This window comes from Trematomus bernacchii, unplaced genomic scaffold (assembly GCF_902827165.1).
Source record: "Trematomus bernacchii unplaced genomic scaffold, fTreBer1.1, whole genome shotgun sequence".
NCBI classification, from domain to species: domain Eukaryota; kingdom Metazoa; phylum Chordata; class Actinopteri; order Perciformes; family Nototheniidae; genus Trematomus; species Trematomus bernacchii.
Window position 1 is genome coordinate 2,869,103 of NW_022987698.1, and position 27,095 is coordinate 2,896,197.

The 27,095-nt window shown below is 41.8% G+C and overlaps 1 protein-coding gene across 1 annotated transcript in view; it reads left to right on the top strand.

Moving 5' to 3' along the window:
* The first annotated feature begins 5,912 nt into the window (after positions 1 to 5,912).
* Positions 5,913 to 27,095, top strand: part of LOC117489339 (sodium- and chloride-dependent GABA transporter 2-like) — a 28,368-nt gene continuing 7,185 nt past the window's right edge. The window contains exons 1-6 of the mRNA XM_034138552.1: positions 5,913 to 6,097; positions 8,532 to 8,666; positions 8,744 to 8,884; positions 9,062 to 9,149; positions 10,024 to 10,156; positions 26,947 to 27,081. Of these exons, the coding sequence (XP_033994443.1) occupies positions 5,923 to 6,097; positions 8,532 to 8,666; positions 8,744 to 8,884; positions 9,062 to 9,149; positions 10,024 to 10,156; positions 26,947 to 27,081 (807 nt within the window). The 5' untranslated portion in view covers positions 5,913 to 5,922. The remainder of the gene's footprint in view (positions 6,098 to 8,531; positions 8,667 to 8,743; positions 8,885 to 9,061; positions 9,150 to 10,023; positions 10,157 to 26,946; positions 27,082 to 27,095) is intronic.

Genomic DNA, 27,095 nt, shown 5'->3' on the forward strand with positions numbered 1-27,095 from the left:
GAATATGTCACGGTTTCGTCCCTTCAAACGTGACAGTTACACGGTATTGTTAACATGGCCCAACCTTATTATACATCCATGGGCCCAACCAGTGGAGAAATACCCGGAAGTGCCAAGCAAATGGTCTACCGCGCCTATTGGTCGGTTTTTATTGTCAAAATTAGATGTTTTTAATTTATTTTTTAATCGTCACACTTGATTTCGCCGATTTTCTTGTTGCCCTAGCTGGTCGACACCTCTTTTAACAGAAACAAAGGCTACATTAATGTATTAAATCGATGTTAATCCATGTGTGTGGATCATAGACTGTATAACAAGTCTGACAAACAGGAAGCACTGCCGCCAAAACTGAAAACGTGACGTGGATCATAAATATATCAGCAATTAAACAACATCTTACATTTCTTTTCACACAATACGTCTCCTTGCAGTATCAATACTAATTCGGCTGACTTTTATATTTGATCCAATTGGTAGATAGGTTATATTTACACCATAACAGTGCACAGCTGATAGAAAAGGACTTGTAGTTTTTAAAGATATTACTGATTTTCTTTGAATATAAGAATGTATAACTGAGTTGAGAGAATAGTCAGGGGATTTGGGTGATGGGAGACACATCTATGGATTCAGAATTTCAATAGCTTACTGTTAAATGACGGATATACCTTTCTGTCTGTGATGTTTTACAAATCAGATATTAGAAGTAAAACATGTGAAATAATATAGCAATATCCTGTACAATTATGTGAAAACATGAATAAAACTACACATCTTCAGATGTTATACATACACAAGTGTCCTACACTAATAATACAAAGTTATTATGGCTGTGTGTACCTTGTGTGCACCGCCTAGTGGTTAAAGCACGTTATTGAATTAGTTGTGTATATGATATGTCAATGAATTTTAGAAAATCTTGAAATCTTGAAAGGGATATGCAAAATAGCCATTACAGTATATACAGTCTTTAATTAACTATTAGTAGAGAATAACGAGTAATGAATATACTTTATAGGGATCTGCAGATAAATGTTTAGTCTTCTCAAGCAGCAACTATCAAATATCTCTCCTGATTGTTGGCACTTGACAATCACCTTTCCCTGAATTTTACTCAGGTGTAACTAAAGCCTGATTTAAGGGTTGTTTATATTTCACATCATTAATCAGAATCTGCAAAGTAACTAAAATAAATGTAGTGGAGTAAAAATACCAGGTTAACCTCTGAAATTGTAGTGGAGTAGAATTGCTGTTTTGTTTAGTAATGGATATTGAATATGGAATAAAGGTTTTGACAAGACCTGGTGTAACAATAATCAAAAAGGACATTAAAAGAGCTCCAGATGTTAATGATCTAAACAAAACAGCACACCTGAAATGTATATTTAAATACTTTATTAAGGGCAGTGAATTAGTTATGTATGTATGTATGTATGTATGTATGTTTTTCAAATCAGTGTTATACAGTAAGTGTCATAGACAGTGTTACATTGCTATTATTATCCTTAAAATATATGTAAAACAAAACCACTTATGATCTTTTTATTTGAGTGGTTTACTAATGACAGTTAATTCTGTTTTTGCTATTGATGGTTTCATTTTTGTGAAAAATAATAAAATAATAAAATTCAATAACGTGCTTTAACCACTAGATGTGCCTTTCTATCAGCTGTGCACCGTTATGGTGTAAATACAGCCTATCTACCAATTGGATAAAATATAAAAGTCAGCTGAATTAGTATTGATACTGCAAGGAGACGTATTGTGTGAAAATAAATCTAAGATGTTGTTTAATTGCTGATATATTTATGATCCACGTCACGTTTTCAGTTTTGGCGGCAGTGCTTCCTGTTTGTCCAGAAGTCTTGTCATCAGGGCTCTATAAATACAGAACTACGGCAGATATGTCATATTTAATGCAGCCGAACCGTGTATTACAATGCCGTTATGTGATGACTTTCAAAGAGAAAAGCAAGCACGCTCGGAATAAAGTATTATTTTATTTTTAAAAAATGTTTTCGGATTTCACATCGCATAAACACCATTTCCCAACGTGCATTGCGGCTAAACCATCGAATCACCGAGCTGAGGACCTTGCCTACGTCTGTTTCCGGTATTTTTTATGACGTTTGTATTTTGTTATACACACATTCGTTCACATTTAAATTTAAATGTACATTAAAGTATTTCGTGAGGCCTTCTAAAATGTTTTTAAATATAGCTACGGTTCTAGTTGAAGAGTTTGTAAATTAACATGAACCGAAGCTGTTGCCTGGCAACGCAATCGCACAACGTCACGTCCGTTAATTCCACATCCACACCTTTATATATAGAGAGGCGAAGTCCCTCCCCTTCCGGTTGAGCTCCATGGGACCTTATTTCGGAAAAGTTATGCATTGAAGTCAATGGAGAGAGAAAGATTATCTTTCGATCCCGTTCGAATTGTGCCACGAATTACACATGATGTTTGTCAATTTAAAAGATAATTTTACAAGTTAAAAAAATAAAAATGTGTCGTAAAACTGTGAAGTAACACTTTTTTGTGTGAAACCACTCAATGAACTACATCTCCCGTCTCGCACCACACACCAAGACGGCCGTCACGTTGGCACATTTCACTTCTTTCTTTCAGAATGAGGCGAAAAGTATTAAAAGAGGTGAAAATCACTACAAGTCTGGGCATGTTGAGAGCTGTACATACACACAAGGGGAGTTAGTCGGTTCCGTAAGAGCCAGCATGCGGGACCGGGATTCTGGGATTTGTAGTCTTTCTAGTTGCGTATTTTTCATAGTCTTATATTTCAACAGTTTTACGACAAACTGTGACTTTTTTGACATGGAAATTATTATTTAAGATTGACAAACATCATATGTGTAATTCGTGGCACAATTCAAACGGGATCGAAAGATAATCTTTCTCTCTCCATTGACTTCAATACAAACTTTTTCCGAAATAAGGTCCCATGAGTCCCACCGGAAGGGGAGGGACTTCGCCTCTCTATACAGTCTATGATCCACACACATGGATTAACATCGATTTAATACATTAATGTAGCCTTTGTTTCTGCTAAAAGAGGTGTCGACCAGCTAGGGCCACAAGAAAATCGGCGAAATCGAGTGTGACGATTAAAAAATAAATTAAAAACATCTAATTTTGACAATAAAAACCGACCAATAGTCTTGGTAGAGCATTTGCTTGGCACTTCCGGGTATTTCTCCACTGGTTGGGCCATGTTAACAATACCGTGTAACTGTCACGTTTGAAGGGACGAAACCGTGACATATTCACGTCTCCCAGCATGGTAGATCGTCACATGTTCACGTCTTGCCGTGATACCGGGTTGCAACCCGGTAAACCCGTAAAAGACCAAATACTGCACACTGTCAATATAAAAATGTTCTTGATAATAAAAAAACCCAGATATTGTCTGGAGAATCGTGGTCTTTAGTTTCCCTTAACACATAGCACACGACTAGAAATGACACACTTTTCCCCACTGGAAATAGGCGTAGTCATTTTGGTCTCGGCGGGGGGGGCAGCAGCTGGCTCGAGCACGCTGGAGGCGATACTGTTACAACACGTTCACGTATAGTTCATACTCACTCATCATTTGGGAAAAAACGAAAGTTGGCCTTTAGCGACAGAAATTCCTGCATCGCTTAGTCTCTCCAGGCAATGCTTTGCAAGGGTAGCGAGGACTTTGGATTTAAGACACCGGGTACCTGTCCACACAACCTAGATAGATAGAATTTAGATAGAATTGGAGGATTAAACCCTCTTTAATGGTAACACATACATGCACAGCACACACAGTGAAATTTGACCTCTGCATTTAACCCATCTTAGTATTAGGAGTAGTGGGCAACCTGGACCTGAACACAAGCTGCTGTATTCTCAGAGCCTTCCCTCTCTGCAAAACAGCCTCATTCTGCATTAGAAAAGTATGCAGTTAAAACAGAGACTTAATAAAACAATTGTCAAGTGTTAGGAAGAAAAACCCTTTTAAGTGTGATAGACTGTTAAAATAATTTTTTTTAAACGTAAGAGAATATGAAAGGTTCCTATAATAGTCAGGAAAAGTGATCTGCAATAATCAGAAAAAATACCAAAATTCCCAACATCACCACAAACTACCTTCGGTTATTGTATTTATTACTTAAAAATACAGTTTACAAATTATTCTGTACTGTTTTTGTTATGCATTGAATATAAAATAAAAAATGTCACCTAATGAGGGGGTCGTACGTTTACCCAATGGGGTCCCTTAAGGAAAGGGTCAGGAAACCACGGGTCTAGTTAATTTCAGGGTTGGAGTGCATCTTTGAAAGGGTTTTCAAATATTTGGCTGAAAAAACTGAAAGCCCACAGTGACGACCGGCAACCTACAGAGGCTGCTGGAGGTTTCACTCTGCGCTGAAAGGAGAGAACAACGGCCTGAAGTGCCCCCTGCTGAGTCCTTAAAATACTGAGCTGCACTGAAATAATCATAGGGTAGGTTGAAAGGAAGAACGTTTTTTTACTGAAGGCAACTGATAAACAGCTAATTTACAATGGGCAAGCATGGGCAGTAATATCTGAAAAACAGTAATTTATTCAATCTTTTTAGGGCTATAAACATGACACAGTTGACACCTTTAAGTGACTTTATCACGCCATACTGTTAATTACTGCAGAGTAAATTAATATTTCAGAAAATGCTATAACTTGTTTTGCCTTAGGCATAACAGTGAGGATGAATGACAGGCCACTTAGCCCCCTTGAACTTTTACAGTGCAATAAAAGCAACTGTACCCAAAGAAGGAATGTGAGATTTGTGCTTTGTTACTGTTTGGCATTTTAAAGGGCCTCAAGAGACCTTCACACTCGGCATGCTTTCTGTGAGAGACCCTTGGTGTCTGGAGGTTAAGTCAAGATGAGGACCTTGTAGATTTTCCTAAGTATTAGTACTACAAGTACAATGGAAAAGATAAAAAACAAATGGTGATATATAGAGCCTTTGCAGAACTCGCTCATTTGCTCTGTAGCACACTTCCACTAAGGATCAGAGTAGACTGTTACTGCTTTAAATCTTAAGACTAACTTTTACAAAACGGCTTTTCCTAACATCTATGGACTATCCTAAGGTGGTAATTTCCCCATGTGCGGGTGTAAAGTATACAAGAACAATAAGTACAAGAATTTTTGAAATACTGATTTTAAGGAATTTTGATAAGAATTATGGACTTATTTTGGGTTAATTAATTAAATATTTTAAGTCTTTTAAGCAAACACAGGATTCGGGGTTTACTGTATGTGTATGTGTACAAAATAGCGGTGTGATTATACATGATTCTGAATGATGTATCACATACTGTATAAAGTGATAAATGTTTATGCATGGTGTGCCATGACTGATTCTCACATCAGAAATTGCATGTTGTTATTTAATACAAACATGACATCACTATAACATTATAGTACTAAAAGACAACTTGGCAAGTGGACTTTAGCTCAGGTTGAAAGAGTAGAATCAGCTAGAAAGCAATAAACATGTGCTCACAAAAAAAAGTGCTTTTGTAGAATTCCTGGTATAGACATATTTTCCCAACAACACTATTACTCATTGACAGGTTAATAGGGTAATCTGTATTTTTTGAGTGACTTGAAATCGGTTTTGCTTCAGGTAAAAAAAATGCATCTTCTGGTGTTCAGTCTCGCTTTCAAATCCTTCAATACCATGTACAAATAGGATTAGTCACACCCAATATATCACTCTCCTCTTTGTCCATGAGGAGCATGGTGCTTTTGTAGGAGGCAAACTTTTGCGTCATATCTAGAGGTCCCCCTTGTGGCGACAACATCTTGCAGTCTGTTAAATATCCAGCCCCATAGTCATCGGCATCAGACAATCCCAAGGCAGCCTTTCCAAAATCCCAAGGATCATGGCAGACTCTCTGGGCCAGCTGTGCTATCTCCCTCCTAAGGCTTCTTCACAAAAAGTCACAGAGCGTGGCAAATGGGGCAGCAAAAAGGAGTTCATTCTGTCGGTGGCTGGTGCTATTATTGGACTGGGAAATGTGTGGAGATTTCCATATCTGTGCTACAAAAATGGTGGTGGTGAGTATTCCTGTTTACTACTTTCTCTCAGTTTACTAATGGTACCCCAATCTCAGGTTTAAAAAGTGCAGTATAGTGTCAGAACTGGCATTAAACATTTTCAAAGTCTTTCATTTTTTAATAAAAACTATAGTGAATAGAAATATGATGGTACATTTTACACAAGGGTTCTTGCCTTTTAAAAGTATTGACATCAACTGTGATATAAAAAATAAAATAAATATATTGACATTTATATTTATAAATAGATGTATTATTGTGTAACTAAAAGTGTAACCACAGTTATGCAAAGTACTCGCTCCACCTACCTTGTGTTTTGAAAAAAAAATACATAATAAAAAAGCAGAGGATGATTTTGACTGATAGCATTATTAATATTTGTTGGGGCATCATGAATATAAATATAAATGTTAATTATTTTGGCGATGTTTAATTTGCAGTGAAAACCTACTGTAATATTTTGAGAGCCTTAGAGTATTGGTTTCATAACTTCTCTGGCAACATACGGGACAATGAGAATCTTTATTAACCTTCAAGTTGAATGTTACAGTACAACAAATACATTTTGTTAAATGATATTTATATGAACACTTAAATAACATGTGTTTTCAATTGCACAATTGAAAATACAGTGTTTTCATGGATTTGTTTTAATACATTACTTTTAGTTTGCAGTATGCAGTATTTGAAGTGTGTTGTTTTTATGTTTTTATGATTACTTACCCTGTGTATTTCAGTATCTAGAAGCTCACTCTATGATTATAATATATTATTATAATCAAACTCAGTTTGTACCCCTGTATCAGACGCCTACCCTGAAGGCTAAGTAGCTAAAGTAGATTTTTGCTACTCTCTGTCTGTGTCTCCCTCTGATTCACATCTGATGATTAAGGATTTGACAGGTTATGAGAGGCTGGAATAATAATGTACCGCCTTTGTTAGTTCAAAGAGCAGAGTCACATTCTTCTCTTCTCTGAAAAAACCTACCTACTCTGCAGTGTGGTTAGGTTAAATGCAGACATTACCAGCTAATGTTATTTATTATATTTTCATAATTTGTCTTCCATCAACCCTTTCACTGGTTTGTTAACATCTTTCAAGCCTCTCTAAAAGTGTCAAGTCGGACAAATCTCGGTAATCTCTAAATGTAGAGTGTTGATTTATAAAGGTCATGAGCTTGTCTATTTATATTTCTAATATCTAATATCCCCTCCTAACTTTTAGATCCGGTTTCGACATTTATTTTAATGTGTTTCTTTTATTGCGCTAAATGTGTCACTATGCAGAACTATGGCTCAAACCTACATTATGTAAACACCCAACACCTGGCAACTTGGCTGCAGACAGTCAACCACAACATACGATGCCAGCTACAGTCAGGGTGTTGATACTCACACATCCAAGATAACCACAACAATACACATTCAAAGCTGAGAGAAATTTGAAAACTAGCTCAAGCCACACCAATCCAAGCAATAAACCGACAAAGCAGAGTGGATGGCATATGTATTTGTTAACCTAATATTGAATCAACACACATTTTACTGCCTCATTTAGTCTTTTGCTTTCATTTATTTGTTTTACCAACTTAAAGGTCCACTATTATACTCTTTTTCATCAATATATTACAGGTCTCAGATATATACAAACATGTCTCTGAAGTGTTTGGCTCGAAATACCAAACAGATCATTGTAGCATCCCATAATCCCCTCTGTTTCAGCCCTGTTTCAAAAGTGCTGATTCTGTGTCTGTTACTTTAGATGAAAATAAGGAGCCCCTCCCCACGCCCCTCTGAGAGATATTTGGTTAAAAAGAACACAATGGTGCTCTAGGAGGAGATTCAGGTGGTAAGGTGGGTGGGGGGGGTTACCGTGGTTGGTTATTGGCTAATGGTTACACAACCCAAAACACCATTATGACATCACAAAGTGGCCAAAATCTGATCAGCTCATATTCAGACAGGTTTTTATATATAAATGGATCAGGACAAAAAGAGAGAGAATCATTTTTCCTGAAACTTTCAGAATCTCTTTACACAGAGGGGACACATGTTTATGTATACAATACATGAAAAAGTGCACTTTGCATAATAGGTGACCTTGAAACTTTCTTGTGGAGAAGACATCTGCTTTTTGGCTCTTGTAAAAACCTACTTAACAATAAAGTAATCCTAACTACGACAACAACCCCCATGATCTCACACTACTTCATAACTCCACCAATCATCCTGTTATTGTTTTGATTTAGAGACCCCTAGTGGCATAACATTTCCCATTGAGCATTTAAAAGAGAAAAAGAACAGTTGCTTGCATCAATTAAGAGAGGAAGTCAAATATCTAAGGAGTAACAGAAATGTGAAAGAGTATGTGATTATTGTGTTCTTTGTATGTGTGCTGCTATACCATGTTAACAGTGCTTTATTTATACATGCAGGTGCCTTCTTCATTCCTTACATCCTGTTCCTTGTGACCTGTGGTGTTCCTCTGTTCATACTGGAGGTATCCCTGGGCCAGTACACCAGTCAGGGAGGAATCATGTGCTGGAGAATGGTCTGTCCCTTGTTGGAAGGTGAGGAATACCTTCCAGGAGTAAAGCAAGAAAAACTACCGCAAAGCATTGTTGTTCACATTTTATGTTGTTTCCAGGCATAGGATACGCCAGCCAAATTATCATTTTCTATGGCTGTATCAGCTACGTTGTGATTTTAGCCTGGGCTTTTCTCTACTTGTTTGCCTCATTCTCTGCTGAGCTGCCATGGGCCACATGCAATAACACATGGAATACAGGTAAATAAAAAATGTTTTCAAGCATTAACTTGCAAATATAAAGCACTTGCTACGATCATATTTAGTTTTCTAAACTGGTTACTGTTTTAGTATGCAACAATTCATTTATCATGTTGTACTGATGTTATTGAGCAAGCATTTTCAGTCTGTGTTTAACAATACTTTGATATATTTTAGATTCTTGTGTGGTATTGAACAACTTTAACGCCACTGCTAACTGGACCTCGTCTGTGAATGCATCATCGTCTATACTAGAGTTTTGGCAGTAAGTTTTTATCACAATAACATAGAACTTAATAAAAAATAATTCAAAAATATTTAAGGATAACAAGAAAATATAACTGATCTACAGATGTGGTATTTTCATTTTTGTGTGGACCAAAGCAGAGCTTTTCCAAAATGACACTATAGCAAACTTTGAGTGATTAAACACACTCAAACTTGTACCATATGGGCAAGACTCCTTCCACTTCTATTATGTATTTTCTTGGCCTTATATTATTCCATGCTGGCAAAGCTCTACATAATGTAATCTATACATATACAGTATACATATATACATTAAATAAAAGTTATTACACACTCAATCTTTCATTTATTTTGGCTGATTAAACCTTTTGTTAGGACACTGTAGACATGTACAGAGTGTTTGAAATCTCAATCCCTCTTTTGATGTTTTTAATTGCAATGTGTTCGGGTGGGACGGTTAACACCTCACTCCCAACAAAGCTTCCCCTAAATTCACCTACAAAAGAGGTCTAATGAGCCAGAATAATTCCTAATTCCTGTGTGCTGAAGGTGTGAATACCCTTTCATTGCACATTCAAGAATGTATTTTTGAGTAGTTTGCTAAGCTCTCTAACATGAAACCTTTCATAATAGACTTGTTAACTTGTCAATCAAAGATGTGACTAATATGGAGTGACTGCATCCATTTGTGATTTCCAAATATATCAAAACTTATTTTAATCAGCATACTGTAAAGCTGACTGTGCACAGTGGAGCTGTTTACCATTTTATATCCCCTAACCTTTTAGGTCAGTTGGTTTGGATTGCTATAGGAACAAATAATGAGAACGGAATATGAGTGTAATGGAAATGCTACCTATAATTATTTAACAATACCCTGGTCTCTACAGACGACGAGTGCTGAATATCTCCACTGGCATAGAGGCATTGGGAAACATACAGGGGGACCTTGCTTTGTACCTTTTTCTGGCCTGGGCCCTCTGCTACTTCTGCGTCTGGAAGGGAGTGAGATCCACGGGAAAGGTAAGACCAGGGTTGGGAGGGTCACTTTAAAAATGTATTCTGTTACAATTACTAGTTACCTGTGAAGAAATATAAAAGTCATGTAACTCTCTATTACTTTTGGATATAAATACCAATTATATTATCATTAATTTTGACTTGAGTGAACACACAATTTAAATCTTTTTTTTATCAATGGTTTAAATGTCGCTTGTGTTCTCAGGAGGCAGACAAAGCACCCGTTGACACTTACTCACTTACTCACGATGCTCACGTTGCTCACATGCTCACGTTAACAGGCAGTTTATCAAATACTGTGGCACTCCGGAAGGGTTAAGACAAAACGAATAAGGGTGTTCGGATCAGGTTGAACAGGTTCAAATCCCATTGCAGTCAGCATGTCGTTGTGTCCCTGGGCAAGACACTTCACACGAAATTGCTCCTGTGGGGATTGCCCACAGTATTGAGTATGTAAGTCGCTTTGGATAAAAGCGTCTAACAAGTGACATGTAATGAATGAGAATTACGTTTTGAGGTTAACTCAGACATGCAGCCCCATGCAACTTACTACTGCCAGTTTATCCTAAGCCTGGAGCATTGAAAGGCAATTATAAAAATGTTCACTGAGGTGTGAAAGGTGGCCCAGAACCAATGCTCTCATAAGCTTCTCAGGTGTCATAACTGTGTGTGAAAACCCTGAGGCAAATTCTTGATTATTGGAAGCAAAATTGACTTGCCTTAAAATTGACTTGTTAGGGTTGGAATGGATGATCAGGATCAACGTGAGGTCTGGGTTCTATTTCGTATAAGGCTTCGCCCTCTAACGGAACGTCTACACAGCAGCGTTAAAAAAATCTTGGAGGATTTTTTGCGAACAACCAATCACATGAATCTCCCGCCCGCGACATACGAAGCAAAAAAGCCCGAAGTAAACTGGATATAAACTCCCCAAAACAGGCGAAAACATACCACTGTCTCTGCCACCTCCCTCCATGCCTGGCTCCTCCGGTTTATATCCCGGTAGGTCTGGTCATAAAGCACCGGGTGATTGATTCGCTACCGCTAATTTCTCCTCCATTTTTGGAATATGAGGAAATGACCTGCGGTATGTCTCTCCCAGCATACACGCCGTTTGATTGGCTAGAGCTTGAACGGTCAGATTTGCGTACACGGGATTTGATTGGCTGCCGCTTCCACCTCAGCTTCAAAAGTTGAACATTGTTCAACTTTGAATCCTCAAAATCCTGAAAATCTCCGCTCGCCTGCCCACAATGCATTTCGGCGAAAAGTGAGGGAAAGTGACGTCACCCCATTCAAAGTGAATGGGCAGAAGCGTTTCAAGATTTTTTTAACGCTGCTGTGTAGACGTACCGTAAGGCTATCGCTATTGGGTAATCCCACTGCACGTGTGCAGCACTGACAGACTTAATCCACGCCCACCTATGACGTGGGCCCCACCTACGGCCTCACTTCCGTATAAATAGGAAGTAGGCCCGACCATCTGCTCCCATTTTTCTTCAGCACTCTGTTGCAGAAGCACTGGCCCTCTGGCCCACAGACAGCGGAGAGAGGACGCTCTCGCTGCTGCGGCCGAGGATGATTAGCTAGTCCAGGAGTCTTACTCCGTGGACCAAGACCTTGATTTATGGGATTCGAGTGGCGGGCAGCAGTCAGGCGACTCCTTCCCCTCCATTCACGGATCACCATGGGGTTCCCCCGGCCCCATCCTCCCTCTCCTCCGGACGGGGGAGACAGGGCGGGGGCTCGGGGTCAGCCCGACATATGAGTTACGACCGGCTGTGGCTGGCTCGCTCCAGGGAAAAAGGAAGCGGCTTTACACAGACGATACAGGTAAGTACTGCCGGGGATGGGAGCACGCAAACGCGGCTCTCACTCCCCAGGTGTTGTGCACTCATTGTGTCCGTCTCCCTCTGGCCCACAGACAGCAGAGAGCGGACGCTCTCGCGGCTGCGGCTGAGGATGATTGGTTAGTCCAGGAGTCTTACTCTGTGGATCAAGCCCTTGATTTATTGGATCCGAGTGGCGGGCAGCAGTCAGAACAACTTCTTCCCCTTCATTCACGGATCACCATGTGGTTCCCCCGGCCCCATCCTCCCTCTCCTCCGGACGGGGGAGACTGTCAGCCCGACAGCCGAGCCTATGGGTTCGGCTGCCGGGCTGACACCGGGTCACCGGGTCCCTCTATCCGCCATCTCGGATCTGCCGTATAGGCGGTATTCTCCAGGAACTCCCGGAGATCATCGGAAAGGCAGCCGCCTAATGAGATCTCCCCATTCCCCCGGTTCAGGAGAGCTCTCCTCCGGATGACATAAAAAAGCTGTGTAAGCGGCTGCCTCATAGCCTATCGGTTATTAGGCAGCAGGGCTCGCGGCACAAACCGGCTGTCTTTAAAACCTGTCGGTTGATTAGACAGCACGGGCTTGTTTCCTATGTCACAGATATGCCTCCACACACCTCCGCTCATTCCTCAAGCGGGTTTGAGCGTGAACGCGCCTCAATGTCCGGTTTACGAGCCTTCTCTTAAACGGAGACATGATGAGAGCCGCTGTGCAATACAACGTGTGGAGGTGCATAAGCCAGCTGGGGTTAACCGGTCGGTTAACAGACAGCGGGGCTCGCCGTTTGAGCCGGCTGTAACCTGTCAGTTAGCAGGCAGCAGGGCTCGCGGCACAAGCCATGCTGTATTTAACCAGGCGGTTATTAGATAGCAGGGCTTGACGTTTAAACCTGATGCTCCTAACCTGTCGGTTAGCAGGCAGCACGGTTTTTTCCTCTGTCCCAGATGTGCCTACTACACACGGTCGTAATGAGCCCAGGGCTGTTATTACGCACTGTGTGAATAGCACTGCACATCAAACGTGATGCGCCGGTGAAGATGGCCGCATCGTCTATGTGCTCCTCTCCAACTTTGCCCATTTTCGTATTTTGTACATATTTCTTTTACTTTTGCCGTTTTACTTTTAACATGGTTCGCAACATGCTAGCCGACCGCACCTACTCTGCCGTACAATATAGCAGAGAGGAACTTTTCCAATTGCGAAACTTCGTGGACAATAATAACCCTCCGACAAGCAATGGAGATTCACCATGGCTACCTGTTGCTGTTCTACCTGAGAGACGCAAGAAGAAGACAAAGCGGGGATGCGGGCCGGGTTGCTGGTCAGACTGAGAAAACGAGAGAATCGGCCCCCTCTTCCGAGTATTCTTCTGGCTAATGTTCAATCCATTGAAAATAAGCTAGATGAACTCAGAAGCCGGATTGCTTTTCAACGGGACATTAAGAACTGTAACGTGTTAATTTTCACTGAGACTTGGCTCAACCCCGCTATCCCGGACTCCGCTATTGTCCCTGACGGATTCTCTATTTTTCGTCAGGACCAGACTGCTAACTCGGGGAAAAGTAAGGGAGGCGGTGTGTGTGTAATGACTAACAACAACTGGTGCTCAGATGTGAAGATTATTTCATCGGACTGTTCCGCACAGCTAGAGCACCTCATGATCTCATGTCGGGCCTTCCATCTGCCGAGGGAATTCACATCTGTTGTGATAACAGCAGTGTATATCCCGCCGCAGCCACTCGCCGACAACAACACGGCACTCGATCAGCTGTTTGGGTTTATTGATAAAACCGAGACTTCACGGCCAGATGCGGCGTTCGTTGTGGCCGGAGATGTCAACACCGCCAACATGAAGAAGGTTTTGCCAAAATATTACCAACACATCAACTTCCCGACGCGCGGGGGAAACATACTAGACCATGTTTATTCCCCTTTCCGGAATGGATATAAGGCTCTCCGTCGCCCTCCCTTCGGCAAATCAGACCATATCTCACTACTGTTGTTGCCTGCGTACAAGCAGAAACTTAAAAGGGACAGACCGATAACAAGGACAGTACAACGATGGAGCGAGGAGTCAGATTCAGCACTGCAGGATTGCTTTGCATCTACGGATTGGAGTGTGTTTGAGGACAATAACATCAACACACACACGGACACTGTCATCTGCTACATTGGGAAATGCATCGATGACGTGGTACCGAAGGTTTCTGTACGGACATTCCCAAATCAAAAGCCCTGGGTAAACGGTGAGGTGCGCGGCAAACTGAAAGCGCGCACTCTCGCGCACACAGCGGGAGATTTGGAGGAGTACAGGAAGTCTAGGTATGATCTCCGGAGAGCAATTAAAAATGCAAAGAGACAGTACAAAGACAAGGTGGAATCTGACTTCAAAGGCTGTAACACTAGGAATATGTGGGCGGGACTAAGGACAATGACTGACTACAAAGGAGCAGCGGGGGGTGCTGCGGGAGTGTCTGCGTGCGCATCTCTCCCAGATGAGCTAAACAGTTTTTTTGCACGCTTTGAGAGCAGCCAGGCTGTGGAGGTACAGAGGGACCAGGAGCTACACTGCCCTTTTGTTTTAAATAGGGCAGATGTGTGTAAATCCTTTAAAAGGGTTAACCCACACAAGGCTCCTGGACCTGATGGCATCCCTGGCCGTGTTCTCAGGGTGTGTGCAGTTCAGCTGGCAGAGGTGTTCACAGACATCTTCAACAGGTCCCTGCTGCAGTCTGTAGTCCCCACATGTTTTAAACACTCCACCATCATTCCTGTCCCCAAAAAGACAATCATCACCTGCCCCAACGACTACCGCCCAGTAGCACTCACCTCCATCATAATGAAGTGCTTTGAGCGGTTAGTCAAATTATTCATCACCTCCTCCCTCCCTGAATCTCTGGACCCCCTGCAGTTTGCCTACAGAGCAAACAGGTCCACAGACGACGCCATAGCCCTCACCCTCCACACTGCCCTCTCACACCTGGACCCGAAGAACAGGAACACATATGTGAGAATGCTGTTCATTGACTACAGTTCAGCATTCAACACCATTGTGCCCTCCAAGCTGGCCATCAAGCTCAGAGACCTCGGGCTCAACAGCGCCCTCTGTGACTGGATCCTGAACTTCCTGACGGGCAGACCCCAGGCAGTGCGGGTGGGAAATATCACATCCTCCACCCTGATTCTCAACACCGGTGCCCCTCAAGGCTGCGTGCTCAGCCCTCTCCTCTACTCCCTGTTCACCCACGACTGCGTGGCCACACACAGCTCCAACACCATCGTGAAGTTTGCTGATGACACGACCGTCATCGGCCAGATCACAGACGATGACGAGACGGCGTACAGAGAGGAGGTCGAAAACCTGACATCTTGGTGCCAGGAGAACAACCTCCATCTCAACATCAGCAAAACAAAGGAGCTGATTGTGGACTACAGGAAGCAGCAGGGAGAGGGACACGCCCCCATCGCCATCAATGGGACTACGGTGGAGAGAGTCAAAAGCTTCAGGTTCCTTGGGGTCCACATCACTGAGGACCTGACATGGTCTCTTCACACCACCACCATCACCAAGAAAGCTCGACAGCGGCTCTTCTTCCTCCGCAGGTTGAGGAGGTTCAAAATGGATTCCAGGATACTCTGCAACTTCTACAGGTGCACGATAGAGAGTATCCTCACTGGCAGCATGACGGCCTGGTACGGCAGCTGCACCGACCTCGATCGTAAGGCTTTACAGAGGGTGGTGAAAACTGCACAGCACATCACCAGGACGGAGCTGCCATCCATGGAGGACCTTTACTCCCAGCGGCTCAGGAAGAAATCACTACGGATTATCAAAGACCCCCATCACCCCAGCCACAAACTGTTCTTTCTGTTGCCGTCTGGCAGACGTTACCGCAGCATCCTGGCAAGGACAAGAAGATTCGGAGACAGTTTCTTCCCGCGGGCAGTGAGACTGTTAAAAAATGTAACTGTTGAAACAACATCAAACATTCAACTGCTACTCAGTAGTATGTATCTAATACCTAATATATATATATCATTCCAATAACTTGTATATAGACTCATACTGCACTATTCCACATCATAACTTTATTTCATTTTTATAACTATTATTATTTTTGTATTGCTCATGCTCTTATTGTTATAATGTTATGTTATTATGTTGCATTGTTGGAGAAGCCTGTGACATAAGATTTTCAACTGCATAATTACTCTGTAGCTATGTCAGATTGACAATAAAGAACCTTGAACCTTGAACCTTGAACCTTGAACCTCCGCTCATTCCTCAGCAGGGTTGAGCGGGAACGCGCCTCAATGTCCAGTTTACGAGCCTTAACACTCCTAAACAGAGACAGGGTGAGAGCCGGTGTGAGATGCAGCGTGTGGAGGCCCCCTCCGGCTCTGACGTGGCTCGTCACCATGACAACCACAGCACTTTCCAGAGCATGTCGCGCGCTCTCAGAGTATTACTCAGAGGGCGACGCGTGTGTTCGGTGGACAGATGGTTAATATTATGCAGCAAGGCCCACCGGGTAAGCCGGCTGCCCCTAACCTTTCGGTTATAGGCAGCATGGCTCGCTGCATAAATCTACTGTCTTTAAAACCTATTGGTTTTTAGGCAGCTCGGTTTTTCTCCTCTGTCCCAGACCTACCTCCTACACACGGTTGTAATGAGCCCACGAGTGCCATTATTACAGTGTGGACAGCACTGCACACACCTCCGCTCATCCCTTAGGGGTGTTGAGCGTGAACGCACCTCAAGGTCCGGTTTACGAGCTTTCTCCTAAACGTGACATAAATGAGAGTCTGTGTGAAATGCAGCGTCTGGAGGACTCTGGCGTGGCTCGTCACCATGACAACCACAGCACATCCAGAGCAGGTTCGCGCGCTGAGTGGACAGCGCGTGTGTTCGATGGACAGAGGGAAGTACTGTAATATGCAGCAAGGCTCCCCGGTTAAGCCGGCTGCCAATATCCTATTGGTTACTTGGCAGCATGGCTCGCTGCTTAAGCCGGCTGGGTTTTTTAACTTATCAGTTAATAAAACAGCAGGGCTTACTATTCAATTCGTCTACCTTAAACCGTACGGTTATTAGGCAGCACGGATTTTTCCTCTGTCTCAGACGTACCTCCTACCCACGGTCGTAATGAGCTCACGCCCCCCAGGTGTCATGCTCACTAGGTACCCATCTCCCTCTGGCCCTCAAACAGCAGAGAGCGGACGCTCTCGCTGCTGCTGCTGCGGTCGAGGATGATTGGGCAGTCCAGGAGGTTTACTCCGTGGACGAAGCCTTGAGTCCTGGGTCCGAGTGGAGGGCACAAGTCGGATGACTACGCCCCCTCCATTAATGGATCAAAGGGGCCATTATTACGCCTCGTGGGGACAGCACTGCACACACCTCCGCTCATCCCTTAGTGGTGTTGAGCGTGAACGCGCGGTTTACGAGACTTCTCCTAAAACGGCGACATAATGAGAGCCTGTGTGAAATGCAGTGTGTGGAGGGCTCTGGCGTGGTTTGCCACCAACCACAGCACATCCAGAGAATGTACACCCGGCGCTATCAGAGTATTACTCAGGGTGGCGGCGTGTGTGTCTGATGGACAGATGGATAAGAGGCGGATGGGCAGAGGGTAGTCTCTGCAGTTCGCCTCTCCCCCCCGCAGTTCTACGGGATAACAGGGAACCCTGTCATCCCAGGAACAGTGTCTCGCGCTCTGTGCAGAGCGGCAGGAACTCTGTTAAAGGAAGCCTTTTTCCAGGGTTCCTCAAGGGGAAGAAAATCAGGGGTTTTTACTCCCGCTATTATCTGGTCCCGAAGGAGACGGGGCGGGGGGAATGAGACCCATCCTCGATCTGTCAGTGTTCAACAAGGGAATGGCATTTTCCCATGCTGACGATAAAACAGGTGCTGGAGCATCTGTCAAGCCTGGGTTTTCATTATCAAATGGAAGAAGAGCTGTCCTCTTCCCTCCCAGGTTATCTTTTAACTGGGAGTGGAATTGAACTCAGCCCGCATGAGAGCGCGACTCTCACAGCGGAGAGGGGAGAAAGTGACAGCTCTCCTCCGGCGCGTCACACCCCGCGGGGCGGTGACAGTCCTCTCCGTGATACAGTTTTTAGACATGATGTCAGCTGGTCACGTGGTGATCGCCCTGGGTCTCCTTCACTTGAGGAGACTCCAGAGGCGGTTGATTCGCCTGCGCATCGACCCTGTGCGTCAGAGGAGACGCATGGTGTACATTCCTCCTTCCGTGGGTTTGGTTTTAACCTATTGGAAAAATCTCCACGTCTTGTCAGTGGGGGTGCCCCTGAGCAGAGTGACGTCACACACCGCAGTGTTCACAGACGCATCTCTCGCAGGCTGAGGAACGTGCATGTCGCAGGCAGGGGGGGACAGTGGCCGGTTCATATGTCTCTCCATATAAACGTGCTGGAATTACTCTCCGTATGGAGAGTAATCCAGCTTTTTTTCGCCCCGTTGCGGTACAATCAACATGTGTTGATTCGAACAGACAACAAAGCAGCGGCGGCCTACATAAATCGCCAGGGAGGTGTACGATCAGCGCAGCTGCTTCACACACCAGAGCATCATACACAGCCAAATGGACAGTGTTCCGTTTGACATGTAGGGAAAAGCCTGGACCCCGTTACGGTCACCCTGCCTCACGTGCTGTCGTTCCTCCAGCTGTTGCTGGACAGGAACTGGCTTATAGCACGGTCAAAACATATGCTGCTGCCATTTCATCTTGCCACGTAGGTTTGGTGTCAGCACGGTGTTAGTCACCCTCTGACAAAACGTTTTCTACGGGGAGTACAGAGACTCAGACCTGTGTCACGCGCTTTGGCGCCTCAATGGGATTTGGCTTTAGTGTTACGCGCACTGAGAAAAGCTCCATTTGAACCTTTAGATCAGGTCCCCCTAAAAGTTCTTATCAGCCAAAGTAGCTCTGCTCTTGGCTCTGACATCAGCTAAAAGCGGTGAGTGATTTGTCTGCTCTCTCTGTGGCTCCGTCATGTCTCCAGATCCAAAGAGATGGCAGCTTAGCTGTTTTGCGCCCTAGCCTGGTTTTTATGCCAAAAATTATCACAGGTCTCTTTTTTAGATCAAGAGTGATAACTTTGGAGGTTTTTTTTCCTCCTCCTCACACATCAGAGGAGGAAGCCACATCTCATCTCCTCCGTCCTGTGCGCGCGCTGTCATGCTATACTGTGTTGCGCAGTTTCCAGCGTCTGTTTGTGCATTACAGAGAGCGCTCAATGGGGCAGCCTCTGTCTGCACAACGCCTGTCACACTGGCTGTGTGAGGCTGTGTCACAGGCGTATGTCTCCTCTGGGGCGGATCCTCCGGAGAACATCAAGCGCACGGCACCAGAGGAATTGTATCAACCTCTACGGTGTTGCACGGAGGACTGACAGTGGAAGACATTTGCACAGTTGCATCTTGGTCTTCCCCCTGTTCTTTTATTCGTTTTTATTTGAGGGATGTCTCCCATTCCTCTCTGACACACTCAGTACTGAATGTCCTGTCAGAGTGAGTAATGTCGGGGACACAACTGTGTGCCCTCTCTCCTGCCTGTCGGCACTCAGAGAGCTGCCCTCCCTTATGAAACAAAAATATATTGTAATATATTGGTAAATATAATACAATATATTGGATCATACATTTCCATATATGGGAAAGTAGTCCTTATATTTTTAAATATATTGCAATATATGCATGGACCATGTATGGCTATATATTGATACATATAAAAAAAAAATATTGCAATGAAAACAAAAACTGCACTATACATTTATATGTAATAGTTTTATTGAAACACTCATTTATCTTTCATGAGTTTACATAAAATTGAACAGATATTCATAAACAGTTATCTCACTTCGTTTTGTATAGTTACCCACTTTATATATGAACATATGTTTGATGGTAGCCTACATATAAAAAAAGTACAAATTGTCCATTGAATGATGGAAAATAATATACAGTTTATAAATATATATAGACACACACATATATGCACGCATATATATATGCACGCATATATATATTCATATATATATATATATATATAAATATATATATATGCATATATGCACGCATATATATATGAATATATGCACGCATATATATCTATGCATATATTACGGCCGACCGGCTATTTGGAGTGGAACGCAGCCCATCCACGGCAGACAGCCCAAACAGTATTCGAATGTGCCACTTCCGGCTGATTTCGGGGAGCCCCCCCCCCCTCTCCAGCAATAGATTGATCTGATTGGCAGATTCAAATCTGCGTTGCTGCCTCTGTCTGTTGATTCTGTCGCTGAGTGTCAAAGAGAAAGCATTCATCAGGTGCTTCGAAACGGAAAATTAAAAAGAAACGAGAGGAAAATACAGCACCAGAGTCAGGTATGTGTGTGAGCATTTAAAACTATTTTAAATTGAAATAATTCTGCATGTACACTATAAGTAGTCTAGTTGCTTAATCCGTATGTCCCGTCTCTCGGCACTACACCTGATTGATTGATTGATTGAAAAGTTTATTAACAGCTTGTATATTGGGTACAGTACAGTACAGCTCAAAACATACAATTGTTAAGGGGATGCAGACCAGAGAAAGACTTTCGTCTTGTTTACATCAGGGTCCCCCATTTCCAATTCATCATAACACCAGCTACATTAGCTAACGTTAGTTAAATTAGCTATGTTAGTTCCCTCGTGTATGAGTGTATAACCGGTCCGCAGCTTTGTGAACATTCAATTTCGACGATTTTCGATGTTACAGTCAACTGAAGTCGACCCAAAACAGCCAAAAATAGCGGACCTTTAGATCGCTAACATTTTAGCATAAGTCAATGGAGTTTAACATAGCGAAAACTAGCCCCACGGCTAACGGACATTTTCTGACTGGTGACGATGATGAGCTAGTTAAGTAATGTAACCACAGTTAGTCTATGTCTTGTAAATTCCCCTTGTTCTCCTTGATCTGCATTATATCGTTCGTGTTTTAGTCAGGCACATTTAGGGACAGCTAAAGTAGTTCAGCTACGGGTCTTCGAGCTGGTTACACATGTGCGTTCAGGACATTATTGCGCATCGTCACATGCATAATTACCATCGTCACAGAGAGAATGCGTTCGTGAAGAATGTGAGCATATATGCAGATCTTTAGTGTTGGTAATGTTATAAGATTGTATGCATAGTGTCCTGCTCAGTCAGTGTGTTAATGAGTCTTGATGTCCCGTTTTTAGTTTCTATGTTGTTCAGGAATTGAGCTAATGCTAGCTAGTTAGCTAAGTTAAGCTATGATAGTGTGTGGATGAGATGCTAACTTAGCTTTTATTAGCCGTGTGTTTGCAACGTGTCTAATGTGTTTTAGCAACAATTAGTATTGCTGTTGCTTATTATTAATAACCATCGTCTGGTTAGTTATTGTAATTTGAACCTTATTTCTATTTCTGTGTATTTTGCAGAAACCATTCATTCATTCTCTACTCTACGTTAGGCTATGTGTTGTGGACTAATGCATTCAAGTTAGTTCACATTTTAGTTGTTATTGCCCCTGCTGACAATTGTGTGGATAATATGTAGCCTACAGTCAATGGCATTTCACATTTTGCTCTCCAGTGTATGTTATTTTAATGTTGACTCATAATACTATATATCTATATATTTTACAGGAGCATTGTTGAAATTCATAGGTCGAACTAAGCCTGCAGAACCACAAGTCAAGAGGACAGAGGAGCCAGATAGCAGTGGTGACTGAGACAGAATAAATAAGGAGAGAGGGCCCATGCAGAGGCAGACATCAGTAGTGAGGAATCAGACCCAAAAGATACGAGGACAGAGGAGCCAGATCGCAGTGGTAAGGAACGCACTGTCATTTAATTTCACTGTCATTTTACTTTTCACATATCACTTTATTCACTATTCAGCTTAGTTATCCTTGCCATGAAGGATTGAATGGATGAATGTTCTATATTATTTTAATGACAGATTGAACCACAGCAATATTGTTTTAGAGATTTTATATGTTTAACTGCTATGCCTGTCATCTCTGCTCTGTGTCATTGTGTTGTCTCCTGGGTTCTGTAGTGCCCGGAGTCTGTCTTTTTATTTTTTTCCTCCCAAACCCCATCCCCTCAGGACGCCTTTTGCCTCCTGTCAGGTCATCATTGTAATAAGAATTTGTTCTTAATTGATTTTCCTGGCTAAATAAAGGTTCTACTACTATTTATTCAGTTATTTTATTACTGGTACTGCTAATTGCATTATGCGTATTGTTGTATATTGTATATACGTATGTATTTACTACTACTACTTACAAAATCGAGGGTTGTAGCTTCTGCCCTGCCGTGGTGCCCTTGAGCAAGGCACCGGACACCCCCCTTCCCCCCCCACTCCCATTGCTCCCCGGGCGCTGTACAATAGCTGCCCACTGCTCCTAGTACTAGACTCCTTGTACTAGGATGGGTTAAAAGCAGAGGCCAAATTTCACTGTGTGTGCTGTGTGCTCTGCATGTGTGACCATTAAAGAGGGTTTCATCCCTCCCTATTCTATTCTATTCTATTTGTGTCAGTACATATTTCAGGGTTTTTCTATGCCTTTGTTAATCTAAATTCTAATACTCATAGGCGACTACCACTCCTGCCGATGCCGAGGCCCAGTTCTCCCTTCCCACCACCCCAGGCTCATTGTGCTAGGTAAAACTCTCATTCAATAAAAGTAGTCTTTTAAAGGTGGGGTAGGTAATTTTGGAGAAACCAGCTCGAGATCGCTAGAATTTGAAAATACACAGCCGGAAAAAATGTGCCACTTCCTTACAGAGCCCCTCCTCCAACACACACGAACGTGCACATGACCAATGAGGGCATGAGATAAGTTTGTGCACAGATGGAAGGCTGACAGGCAGGTAGGCCATCCAGTCATTTCAGCCGGGCCGGCTAAAATGATTGGTTGTGCTTTTTACAGTACCACGGCTTCCACAGATGATATTTTTTTATGGATTTTTTGTCAAAGCACTTAAGATATTCATTGCTATCGGGATGTTAAGAGTATTCCATGGAATATAACAAAAAGTGTATCTCGAGCCGGTTTCTCAAACTTACCTACCCTACCTTTAAAGATGAATGTAATTACATTTTTTTAAGTTTTAAACAGAACTGTCACAGATGCAGATGCTTGGTCCAAATTCCATAAAATATACCAACCAGTAGCGCCACACTCAGACGAAAATGTACAAAGCCTATTCTTCCACTATTTGTATTCCCACATTATTCACCAAGCCAGCCCATGCTTTAATATAGATTTATTTATGGATATTGTTATAATTCCTGCTGTCTTTTGTGAACTTCTAATTATTTGTAATTGTTCTGTTCCACAGATGCTGTAGTAAACCACCATCCAGGGACCAAGACATCAGATATAAGAACATCCATTAACACAAGAATTTGTGAGTAAAGGCACGAAAAAAACAAGATTGACGATCAAATAGGGTACAAGACTGTTTGGCCCTGTTCCGGACCTTGTTTTAATGAGTGATCAGCTCATGTTTAAAGTTGTCACCAGGTGAAACAAAAAACAAGATTGTTAAATAGGATAACAGACTGCTCTTTTTGGCCCTGTATGAAATAACAATGCATCATTTATTAACTATACCTATACAAAATGTAATACATTTTCCCTTCATTATGTAATAACACCTCCTTTTGTAATAATTTGCCCATTATGTAGTAAACAAGTTCAATGCAAATATGTAATGCATGTCGCCACATTTTGAAATATATTATTACATATTGCTGTGGTTATTACAAAATGAGTTGCAAACAATAACATTACAACTGTTTATTTATTTATTCAACCATGAATCATCCTTAATCATAATTTAAAAATATTTCAGTAGAATATCTTTCATTGGCCAAAACTAGATCAAGTGTTACCATATTCATTAGCCAACATGTATATCAACATCAATTTTGGGATATATTTACAGTTTGGTTATGGTTACATAATGAATATTACAGTTTTTTAAAAGGGCAACTCACGCATTTTGTAATAACCATTGCAAAATGTAATAATTTATTACAAAATGCAGGGAAATTTATTTTATATTGCATTCAGGCTGTTACAGAATGCAGCAGATTATTACAAAATGTGGGTTTTATTACATAATTACATGAAAATGTTCTTGAGTCATTACATAATGTGTTGTTTATAGGCCTTTTCTTTTATTCTTTCCTTGTCCTTCTTTTAATGAGTATTTTGATAACTGTTACACATTGATAGAAAAAAACAGATTAAGCTTCTCATTATTCAGACTCAGCTCTCAGCGCTTAAGCTTCTTTTAAATGTTGATAAAACCAAGGTAATGCTCTATTCAAAAACTAAAAAGACACCAGAGCCTGTTTTAGATATTGTAACTACGCAAGGGATAAAACTTGAAGTGGTTACCTGTTACAAATACCTTGGTATCTGGCTTGATGATTGTCTCACTTTTAAACTTCATGTCAATAACCTGCTTAAAAAAACTGAGGGTTGGGCTAGGTTTCTTCTACAGGAACAAGTCCTGTTTCTCACTTGAGGCCAGAAAAAGGCTAGTCACTGTGACCTTTTTACCTGTACTGGACTATGGTGATCTGATCTATATGAATGCACCTGCCCATTACCTGATCAAGTTAGATGCCGCCTATCACAGTGCACTGAGATTTGTGACAAACTGTAAAGCATTAACCCATCACTGTACCCTGTATGCAAGGGCAGGTTTGCCTTCACTAACTGTACGGAAGCTCAGTCACTGGTACATTTTTATATACAAAGCCATGTTAGGGAAACTTCTATCCTACATCTGCTCCCTGATCTCACGGCGAATTGTAAGTGGCTACTGCCTGAGATCGAATGCTGTGGTTTTATTAAATGTGCCAACTGCTAGGACTGTCTTAGGGAAGATAACTTTTAGATGCGCAGCTCCGCTAACTTGGAACAGTCTGCAAAAGGAATGGAAGCTGAGCAATTTGGTTCCACTAAATGTTTTTAAAGCAAGGATAGATGCTATCCAATCGGAAACTGTTGGAACCTGTAAATGTTACTAGCTATGTAAACTAGTCACTGTAAATATGCTGTATGATGTCCTTTTTTGTTTTTCTGTTATGTTTATATGTATTCATGTGGAACCTACTTGCAGCAGGTCACCCTTGAAAAAGAGATCAATGATCTCAATGGGATTCACCTGCATAAATAAAGGTTTGAAATGAAATGAAAGATTTTTTTTATCAGAACATGCATTTCTCCTCATTGTGAACATATATTGCACTCATGTTCAGAATATATGGTACGTACATGGTCTTTTATAAATCTGAATATATATAGCGCATGCATGTCCCCATATAATTGTGAATATATAGCGCATGCATGTCCCCATATAATTGTGAATATATATAGTACATGTCCCCATATAAATCTGAATATATATAGCGCATACATGTCCCCATATATTTGTGAATATATATAGTACATGTCCCCATATAATTGTGAATATATTCTACATACATGTCCCCATATAAATCTGAATATATAGTACATACATGTCCCCATATATTTGTGAATATATATAGTACATGTCCCCATATAAATGTTAATATATAGTAAATGTATGTTCACATATATACACAACCAATATATTATATATATTTACATATATTACTCAATATATGGAAAGCGGCAATTACTGATGTATTATCACATATATTACAATATATTATCACAATATATTATTCAATATATATATATATATTGTAATATATTAACACAATATATTATTCTATATATCTTCAATATATTTTGTAGATATGAATAAATATGTTTTTCATGTTGATTATTAATCAGTATCACTTGGTGTAGCCAACAGCAAGATTTCCTTTATTAAATCTTTTCAATTAACCAGTAAATCAGAAAACAAAATAATGCAATATATTGACAGTTAATATATGGGGAAATATATTTTCTTTGCGTAAGGGCTGTTTCCTCTCTTTTTTCGTTGTAACAAGTGGGACTTTGGTCTCTACTTTTTATAACGACAGGTATTCACCTTCATTCCCTCATGGAGAATATTCATTTTAAATGCTACATTTCCAGGGACTGTGATGCTCCATTACGCATGGCACAATGGACATGGGTTATTAAATTGAGTAGGTGTGTTTTTTGTGCTCCTGGTAACGGACGGACCAGTGGGGCGTGGACTACATCCTGCTTCGCCCTTAATCCAATAGCGATAGCCTTAGAGGGCGAAGCCTTATATGAAATAGAACTGGGGTTACGTATTGTAACCCAGCTTCTATGAGTATAGGCGCAGCCCTCTAAGGTTCGGGCCCCACTGGCTCCGTGAATAGCTGAAGAAAAGCTGTTGGCGTGGGAGCAGATGGTCGGGCCTACTTCCTATTTATACGGAAGTGAGGCCCACGTCATAGGTGGGCGTGGATTAAGTCTGTCAGTGCTGCACACGTGCAGTGGGATTACCCAATAGTGATAGCCTTAGAGGGCTGCGCCTATACTCATAGAAGCTGGGTTACAATACGTAATCCCAGATATTGAGGAAGTAAACCATAAACACTGACTGACAAGCTGTTTTGTAAAATGCTGATCCTGGCAGCAAGTTTCACAGGATGTGCCCAGACTCACAGGATCTATTACAAATGTATTAGATCCTGTGTGTCTGTGCCCCAAAGTCATAGTGTAGTCCATGCCTAAAAACTGTACATGCCCTTAGTTTTCTGCAGTTGAGCACGCAACGGATCAGGTTGATAATTACCAAGTCCTTAGTCACACAATGAGGGATATTTCTCAGGATTTCTGCAGCTGCTGATCAACTGACATCACATCATTCATAATGTCTCCATTCATAGGTTATAAAAGTAGATTTCTTTAAATTGTAACAAAATCATTTTCTGCTTAAATGTAGGCTGCCTACTTCACAGCCACGTTCCCCTTCATCATGCTGGTGGTGCTGTTTATCAGAGGAATGACGCTTCCTGGAGCCATCCATGGCATCAAGTACTACCTGTACCCCAATCTCACACGGCTCGTTGAGCCACAGGTAGCATTCAGACT